Below are 10339 nucleotides of genomic sequence, written 5' to 3' on the forward strand. Positions count from 1 at the left end.
AATGTTTGAAATAAAATAATTCTATTCTTGGCAAAAATTCAGGTGTGTTGTTATAATATTGATTTTTTATTTTGAAAAAGACTTTTGGGATACCTTATATTTCTACCTCTACTATGATTCAACTTAGCATTCCTTACTGATATGATACTTTGTCCATTCCAAGTGTTGCCATCTATCCAATTTTTGCATTGGGTGTTTTGGTGAAAACCAAAAATTTCTGGGTTTTAAGAAAATTTGGCAAATTATTAATAAGTATTTTTAATGATATAGCTGATTTTATAATCAAGGAATAGGAACAGTTGGATAATTTAATTAGCAAGTCATTTATAATAACATTCCAGAATAGGAATCCAGATCCAGGAATCCAGAAAGTCTTCAGGCCTTTATTTAGGGAACAAGTTTTTTAACAAAGCCCAATTTAAGCTCAGTTGTTCTGTCTTTTAAGAAATCCTTGAGCAAGTAGAAAATATTTACTAGTACTTTGATATATCTGATAAGTTTTAAAATTGAGAGCCATCACACATTGTCAAATGCATCATTGATATCTAGAAATATTAACAGAAACATAAATCTCTTCTTTCCTTGCTGTAGAATATCACACGATTTAATAAGGGCATCCTCTGCAGAATGCTAGGGCATGAAACCATATTGATAATTGTTTAAAAACTTTCCATGACATGAGACTTTTTTAAATAGGAAAAAAAATGTATGGGAAATGGCAGTTCACAATACAACTATTATTTGATGGAACACATAATGTATGTAATGTGGGTATACCTGTGCTTTCTGAACATTTAATGTAGGTGCCTTAATTGTTATGCTGGTTGCCATTGCTAGCATGGTGCTTTAACCATGATAGCAATGGCAAGAATAACCATAGATAGCAAAGCATCAGCTTTGCTTGCTTGTTCTGTAATCTGGTGGTTCCAGCAAGTGTAAGAGATTATTAATTATTTTCCACTGATAAACAGAGAAGGTTTGAGATATCATGGTTCATTGAGACACCACGACATGTCTGTCTTATCAGCATCTTACAACTTGAATTCCACAGATAACTACATCTTGAATAAGTCTCGGATGAGCTTCAAGCTTTTTTACAAGCCAAGTTATTTCTAAATGTTTTAAAGTTTCTGGCATGGAAGAGATGAGTGTTTGAAGGATGAAACAATTTGTAATGATTGGGTAATGTCTGATATATTTGTGAGAATCCAATATATTGTTGATATCGTACTTATTATCATACTTATTCGATAATTGTTGTCGAATCTACTACCTGAGAAAATCTCCATTTATATTTTCTCAATGGTGAAAATGACGCATTCCCATGATCTTCTGACCTCTTAGCTGGGTGATATTGGACTGATATCGACATTGATGGCTGAAGTGTCAGTCATTGCCGTTCCTGTTGGATTAAAGTCTTCAAAAATTTTTCTGTGCCTGTGTCAAATTTTTCTCTATTGGATTTCACCCTCAACCAATGGTGCTGGTGAGGACAAACCGTCCTGACAATCTTGACCCAAACTTTCCCAATCCAGAACCTTCTGAAACCCTTCCAGAATGATAATGGATTCCTTAGTCTCAAAGAAAATCTCAATGAAGTCTATCATCACTCTGTGGACATCATCTCCTCCAGGTATTTGTCAACTTGTAAACCACTGTAAACTCTCTCTTGAGAATCGCAGAAATATCTGGACCTATTTTAACTTGATTTATTATAACTCGTTAATGCCATAAATTGTGTACAATGTATTTTCCTTTACAAATAAATAAGCTGGCATCCGAGTGATTCATTTCTGGTACAGCCCGCGAAGCCACTCACATAATCTATGTTCTAATCTGAATCAACATGCCGTCTAGGCTTTCCTGTCAATCGGGACACAGTGGTGTCAGTCCTGACAAGGCACTAAAGAGGTGCCAACCCTCCAGTCACATATTGCATTGTTCAAAAACTGAATTTTTGATTGCTAACCAAATTGTCTGTATGTATGAAGCATCCTTCATGGCTTAGTGTGATTATTGAGTCCTTTACATATACACACACTTTTTTAATGTCTAAATATGCATAATTTATACCAGCAATTTAGGAGGATCATATTTTTATGAATTTTTAGAATTTATTAAAAAACGTATTTTAATGTTAATATTTTCATCTATGAAAAAGCATAAAAAATAAAGAAAAATATGTTTACAAAATGATAAAACTTCTATGTCTATTTTATAAAAACAATTCAGAAAAAGTTTTTAAATACAGTTTATTAATATACAGTTGAATCCCATTTATACATTTTTCAAGGGATCTGAGAAAAATGTACAAGTTAAACTACTTTTGTGACAACTATATTCTCTCTAAAAGCTTCTCTAAAAGCCTATTCAAAAATACAATATGACCCAAATTAACTACACAAGTGAATTTGTATGTGTAATTTTTAACAAAGAAGTTTCAATTTAGTATGTATAATATGTTTGAACAACATATAAAAGGAAAAATTAAATTAGTGAAATTAAGTCATGTACTTTTAAAAAAATTGATTGGTTTGTTTGTTGTTTCTCTCAATGAACTTGTCATATATCAGTACAATGTGTGATATCAGTTGTCTTCTTCCATCAAAAGTCCAATCTCATGAAAGAATGAAGAATCATTCTAAAAGTTAGATCACACTGATAGTAAATATTGAAAAAGAATGGGACAGTGATTTGTGTAGTAAAATTGATCCACAAAACGAAATGTGGAAAGTGAAAATTTTCAATGTTTTTGGACTGACACAACAATTTGGTAAATGGGAAAAATTAGTTGAAAATGGTATTGTGTTACAAATTATTCACTCTACTTTTTCATTTTCTGATGATTTGCTGTTGGTGTTGACTAAACTGACATGAATACATAAATCACTTTCTTTAATATTTGTTTTGTTTTTCCATTTCAAAGTGAGTAACACGAGTGAGAAAAAAGTGCTGTAGTCTACTAAGCATAATGTGTAGGCACAAAAGTGTACTTATATAAATGAAAAATTTATTAGTGAAGTATTTTATAATGGAGAAAGTACTGTGAAGAAAATATTAATGTATAATTGCAAAATGTACAGTACATCTGGGAATGTATAAATGGGTTCAACTTTACGAATGTTCTGTGCAGAAAGATAATAAGTAAATACTGTATTTACTCGTGTATAAGATGATCTCGCATATAGAACGAGGTGTAACTTTAAAGATCAAAATTTAAACATTAGATTTATTAATACAATTCTAACTTTATTTTGTTTAATCACAAATAAAATATCAAATGCATGTAAATGCACATATTGTCCTGCAAAAATTACTTTTAAACTTTAAGGAAAAATCTTGTAAAATCAACAACATAATTTGTTTGTGTAAAGCTGGACAATCAGGAACCTTTTTTTGCCAATTTTTAACAGTCGAATCCATTCTCCATCAATTACACTTATGAGTTTCTCCAAATTTTGATTTCCAAATAATCATTTGTTTTCACAAGGGAATGGATTAAAACTTATACAGTATTGGGTTCCATGTGAGTTTGGAATTTTTAATTTGTAATTCAATTCAAAAGTTTGCTTTTCCTATTGCAATTCATCTTTACTCCTGACAACACACAAGGATTCAAGTGGTCCAGATAAATTACTTTTGTTTTTAAACACCAGAGGATGAGCATCCAGTAAAAATTGTGAATACACACTTCACATAAATTATTTCAAAAACACAAAAAATCCTTCGCTCACATGTATAGGACAACCTAGTTTTTGAAGAAGTGAAAAATGAATAAATACCTTGTCTTATGTGTGAGTAAGTGCAGTATTTCATTTTTATTTTCAGATTGTTATAAAATGTAACAGAGAAAGTATGGAAATCAGTCAAATTTAGGGCAATAAATACATTTCCAGAACAATTTTGTGTATTAATATTAAGACATTGATTTTTTGTTACTGGATAGTTTATTATTTTGTATATTTTTTCAATGTGAAAGAGTGCATTGATATGAAAAAATACCATAAGGCCTTGCACATAAACTTATAAGTATTGTTTTTCATACTTAGTGTCACTAGAGTATCAAGCTGATTGTTAAATTATTTAAATCCCACTACTAATTGTGTAATTGAAAATTATCATTCTTCCTGGTCTCCTTAACTTCCTGTTTGAGTGCTGGGAAAGTTGTACAAGAGCCCTTGCCAGCTTTTCATTCAAGCTTACAAGATATTTAAACCATTACATGATACTAAACATTTTTACAATAAAAACTGATTATTTTTAAGCTTGTTTCAGTTTTTCATAAAACTGAAACAAGCTTAAAAAATGAAACAAGAGTTTTTATGAAATTAGAAATAATAAGGATGAATCAGTCAGTTTTGGTTACTAAAGTGTGGTTTTCAGTTGAAAAACAGAAATCACACTTTGGTAACCAAAACTGATTCATCAGTATTCATTTAAAAAATTTCATAAAAATTAAAACTTGAATTATTAGAAATGAGAAATTCCATGCTTACAATACGTATATTTAAAAACCAAAAATTTGTTGTTTTTATTATTTTTTATAATTGACTAGAAAAATCAGTGATGTGTGATGAAACAAGACTAATTACTGGTACAAGAATGACTAATTACTGGTACTAAATTTTAGCTGATTTAATCAGTTGATCCCTAGTATGTGGTGGTTTCTGGAAAAATTGCCGTGGCAGATGAATGCATGACGTGTAGACTTTTTTATACTTTTCTTAAAGATAAACTTTATACAAACTTACCAAGATCATTTATTGGATGAGTTTACAATTGCAACTGAAAATTGGCAGATAACTTGGACATTGTGTAATACACTTGCTTTCAAATTGACTTTTAAACACAACTTGTAGGTTATTTGCAAGAAGTTACTGTAATTTATTATTAATTGTAAATTTGACCAAAGTATTTTCTTTTTATCTTGAAACTTATGAATATAATACTTATTTAAGGCAACTGAAAATATTTATTTCAGAAACATTTTTGTTGCTTTAAATAAGAAGTATATTCATAAGTTTTGAGATGTGTGTGGTACTGTTTAATGAAATTTTCAGATATGTTTTCTGTTCTAATTTAAGTTTATTTCATTGTTTTATTTACATTGCCAATATATAGACTATATAATTTATATTAGTAACAAAACTGGAAGCTGTCATTGTTGTTATTATTTTTATCATCATTTCCAATTCTATATTATGTGATTTATTGTTGTTGTTATAACTTTAAAACAAATGATATCATTTGTTCTAAAATTTACAACAAAAATAATCTATTAAAGAGACAGGTTATAATATTTACAAATTACATATTTTTTAACATGTAACAGTATGATTATATATTAAAAAATATGAATGTTTCTGCAATCTGTTTCAAGTCTTATTTTAACCTAAAAAATAAATTTATAATATTACATTGAAGAGTTTAGATTTTTTAATTAATTTTTAACACCCTATGTATAGGGTGTTAAATATTATTGTGTGTTTATATGGTGGTTTATTTATTTATTTTCTAGTTTTGTAATTTGTTTTGAGTTCTTTACTAGTTATTTCAGTTCTGTTCCAGTTCCAATGACATGGGAGTTTATCACATTTTTCTTAATACACTAGTTGAACTCAACAAGATATTTACTGTAAAAATTTAAGTTACAAATAGGAAAAATAAAGAAGCTAATAAATTTCATGTAAATAAATTTATTTAAGTAACTTATACAATTTCTGTACATACACACATACTTAGATTTGATTCTATTTTTGGTTAAAGACTAATATTAAAATATTAACAAATATATCTGTATATTATCTCATCTTGTAATATTTGTTATTCCGTAAAGATAGGATTTATTTATAATTAGCTATTCACTCTTGCATGCAGAGAAATCTCCTATCAACTGTGGTTAACCAGACAGTTATCCACTATGCTGAAGAACATATATACAGATATTTATTTCAATGTGATACAGTAGTCCTGCTAATCCAAATGTTTGCATGTTTTGGGCAGCAAAGAAGAAATTTTCTGTAACAAGAGGTCCACTTAGGAGTGTTCCCTTTTCTCTTTCATGAGTGAACAAGGCATCATCAAGCTTGTTAAATGTTGAGGACCTTGCTATTTGTTGATTTTCAACTGTTTTTTCTGAAGTAGAGGCACAAAACTGCTCAATCTTTGCATGATTTTTTCCAGTCAGTAATTGTGGCTTTGCCCACTCCAAACTCTACTGCGAATTTTGTTTCAATTTCACCCTTGTCCAGCGTGGGGCACTGGCATTATTGATACTGTTGGATCTATATAAACCAGACCTGTTTTACTGTTTGCTTCTGCATTATTTCAATTATTCAGCTAATCTGAACTGGGCTCTGTCCAAATTAGTTTGGAATATTGGGACTCTACTGTATTATATTTTACATGTCTGGTAATTTTAACTGTGATTATCATAGTTCACAGATCCTCTGTACCTGATAATGGAGTCATAAATGAATATATTTGTAAATGTGGACATTGTGAAGCACTGTAAATATAAAAATAAAATGGTTTTCAAAAATACATTTATTGCTATTTAAATGCATTAAAGTTTTGTAGCCATGTTTTTGATAGTGTGCACATTGAATTTGTAAGTTTCCTTTTTTTCAGGTTTTAGTATCTCAAATCAGGTATATATTAGATTTTATGGCATGTTAGAATGAAGAAAACACAGTATCTTTCTGAACTGTGGACATGACAAAACTATGAGAGAAATTAAGGATATATATGACACTATTTAGTTATTTGTAGTAATACAAAATTTTAATTAGTTTATACCCATTTTTAATTCTTCTGGCATTATCCTATTTCTGCTTTTAATACTCCTGACATTCCATCTAATATTGTTGCTTTACTTTCTAATTATTAATTTTTAACATATATTAAGGTATATAATATACTCATTTTATATAAATAACACATTCACATGCATGCTCTTTTATAAAATTAATGTATTTTTATAAAATAAATTGAATTTATCTTTGAATATAGTAAAAACATAATTTAGAATAAACAATGTTGCTGCATTTAAAACCTATTGATTATTTCTTCATTAAAATTAATTTTATTATTTTAGATTTAATTGAACTTCTACAAAAATTAAATGGAACAGCAAATTATCAACGAAATGAAGAAGAAGAAGAAAAGCCGACTGAAAATAAACATAGTAGCCCCTCTTTTCGGAGAAGAAAATCAGGTGTTTCAACTTCAGCAAATGAAGATGGAAGCAGTCAGAAATCAGAATGTACAAAAGAGCAAATAGATGCTGTTAAAAGGTAGATTATAATTTACTTTCAAATTTTCTAGTTTAGAGTGAAAATTAAAACAATCGACAGAACAATTGTTTAGTTTGTACTAAGCATGTACTAAGTTTTATGAAGAAACCAACTGTTTCACATAATGTCAGTCAAAGAGTAAATAATATTTTGGAACTAGCCAAGCAAATTATGAATTTCATAAAATTTCAGATCATGGAATGAAAATAGATAGACTTTGCAAACTTAAATTTTGTTAATTTTTAAATTAGCTAGCTATCATTTCTTAAGAGTATCATTATTTATAATTTTTACTGTTTGTTTATAAAAGACCAAGAAATTAAGGAACAATAAAAATAAGTTATTTAATTATAATATCTAAAACTAGTTAATTCAAATTTTATTACAATTAAAAAATATCCTATATTTATGACAAGCAATACGTGTAAAAAATTTCAATTGAAATCTTATGTAGTATGAATTTATAATCTAAACCAGCGTTTCTCAAAGTGGGCAGTAACACCCCCTTGTGGACGATGAGTAAATCTAGGAGGCGCTGGAGGTAGGTATTGAACGGTGACCAAAAGCAAAATTGGAGTCATTGAAAGCCATCCCTTTCCTTTGTTAAACTGATAAGAGGAAACATTACGTTTAATGGTTTCCAGATGTTGAGAACAATGTACNCGTTAGGCAATGAGGGGCAATAAACCCAGCAGGGAAACAGGGTGGGTATATAAGAAATAAGGGTGGATGGTAGAGCTCTCTTTTCCTTCTCAGCACATTTGGAGAAGCAGGTGAAGGCAATCACCTACAGCTGGATCTTATAACGGAAACATCAGAAGCCAATGAAAGAAATTGGGATTGACCTGACAGTTAGAAGAAGACGGCGAATGCATGACAAGCCTCTGAGGAACCCTTCCCTGTATTCTAATTGTATACGGTAAACTAATGTTGTAAATAATTTTGCAGATCGGAAAAATATATAATTGTCATGAAAACTAAACAAGTGATCATCACCAGAATGAAGAATCAGATTTATGTTAACTCAAATTCGTGTTGAGGAAATAAAACCTACAAAACAATGTTTTTGCTTACTTTTCACAGCTGTCCCTACTTAATATAGATATGTGATTTAATTAGATATATAGTATAAGAAACTAGCTGATGAGCCCGGCATTGCCCGGGAAAAAAGTAACAATAGTGAAGATTAACATTATTACATTATAGCCAATCTTACCCATTTTCTCGGAATGCAAGAATTAGGTTGCCATGTTTCCAGACTAATTAGAAAATTTTTAGATGGGTCTAAAAATATGTTCTATTTCTCGCAAAAACACAAAAAACCGCATCTGTGCCTGTAAATCTTGCACGTCGCTTTCTCTTAACACTTCAATTCTTACTTAACCACTTTCATTGTTAATAACCTCTCCCCGTGGGGAGAATTTCGAAAAATCCCTTCTTAGTATACGTTCCCATGACGACCCTAACTGTGTTCCAAATTTCAACCTTTAACTCTTAACCATTTGGACTCTGTGCTTCTTATTATTATACAGAGTGGCTATTTCAAAGGGCAATTTTGGCAACTAAAAATAATAATGTCAACGATATCAATTTTAATATTCAAAAGAAAATTCAGAACTGGCAAGAGCGCCCCTTTGATTTATATTTTATACAATGCCCAAACTTAAAATTGGGCATTGTATAAAATATAAATCAAATCAACTTTTTATTAACAAATACACTAAGTACACTTTATACAGTTTTCACACTTTATTTTTGATTTGTATTCAGTTACTGTATTACTTTGACTACTCACACTTCACTGTTTTTATTCACTCACTGCACTACTCTGGAATTTTCACTTCTTTTTCAATCGTTAAATATTCCAACAAATACTTACTTATATATCTGTAGATCAAAATCTATAATCTTAGAATCATATAATTAATCAAGTCATTTTCCATAGAATGTTGGCAATTTTTGACAATTAAGTTATATTTAAAGTTTTAAAAACTTTTAAAGATGTTTTCAATAAAATTTGTTGAATTTGTCTTAAAGTAATTGCATGTTTGTTTTAATAGGATAAAGCAATGTAAAGATTATTATGAAATTTTGGGAATAAGTAAAGATGCTGGTGAATCGGAATTAAAGAAACAGTATAGAAAATTAGCTTTGCAGTTTCATCCAGATAAAAATAAAACTCCTGGTGCAGCTGAAGCTTTTAAAGGTAATCTCTTAAAACTTGTATTTTATTTGTCTATACCCTTATTGTGGTTTAAAAAAAAGTGTTATAGATATGCAAAAATAAAATTAACAAGAATAGTTTACAGTATTAGGATTGTGATTTCTTTCTCCCCATCTTCCAAGTTTTCTTACTTTACTTACTGTCTTCATTTGGCCTGAGTGGGACTTTTGGGCTAAACAAGAAATTAAAATAGTATGACATTTTAGTTTTTAAACTTACTAGCTGAGAAGTCCTCTCACAAATATTATTAGAAAGGAGAATTGTAAAATTAATGATTATTTGTATATTATTATATTATAAAAAACAGATTAGAGGAAAAATACTTGTTACTAGAATGGAAGAATGAGACTTGTTGGATCAGTTTTGCTGCTGGGAGTCAGGTTAAGAAATTAATATATATATATATATATTTTTTATTATTATAACAAAATATAATAAGGTTCTTTTATAAGTTGAATTTTATCCGGAAATTGAAACTCTTTATTCTGAAAGAAAACATATTTTAGATATAAAGGAATTAATAAAGTTTTGACCATTGCACAGTTTATTAAAATCTAATATTCAAATTTAAAATTTTGAATAGAATAATTAATATATAAGTTAAAATTGGAATATAACATTACAAAAATATTTTAGTCTGTGACATCATACAAGTAATGTATTATCTGCATATTTGAAGCTGCATTCTGAAACTTATTGCAAAAAACTATCAAACTGGATATATAACAACAAATATTTATATATTTCTAAACTATTAAATTACATTAAATAATTATCTACTGTACAGAAAGTCAGTTATACTATATGGTGATTAAAAGAT

The 10339-nt window shown here is 29.0% G+C and overlaps 1 protein-coding gene across 1 annotated transcript in view; it reads left to right on the top strand.

Annotated features, from left to right (window-relative positions):
- LOC111627904 (dnaJ homolog subfamily B member 14-like) overlaps positions 1-10339 on the top strand; it is a 50052-nt gene that overhangs the window by 13595 nt on the left and 26118 nt on the right. Inside the window, exons 2-3 of the mRNA XM_023371585.1 lie at positions 7097-7295; positions 9356-9501. Of these exons, the coding sequence (XP_023227353.1) occupies positions 7097-7295; positions 9356-9501 (345 nt within the window). The remainder of the gene's footprint in view (positions 1-7096; positions 7296-9355; positions 9502-10339) is intronic.

The sequence above is a fragment of the Centruroides sculpturatus genome, unplaced genomic scaffold (genome assembly GCF_000671375.1).
Source record: "Centruroides sculpturatus isolate CEXI.00-Female unplaced genomic scaffold, Cexi_2.0 scaffold449, whole genome shotgun sequence".
NCBI lineage: Eukaryota > Metazoa > Arthropoda > Arachnida > Scorpiones > Buthidae > Centruroides > Centruroides sculpturatus.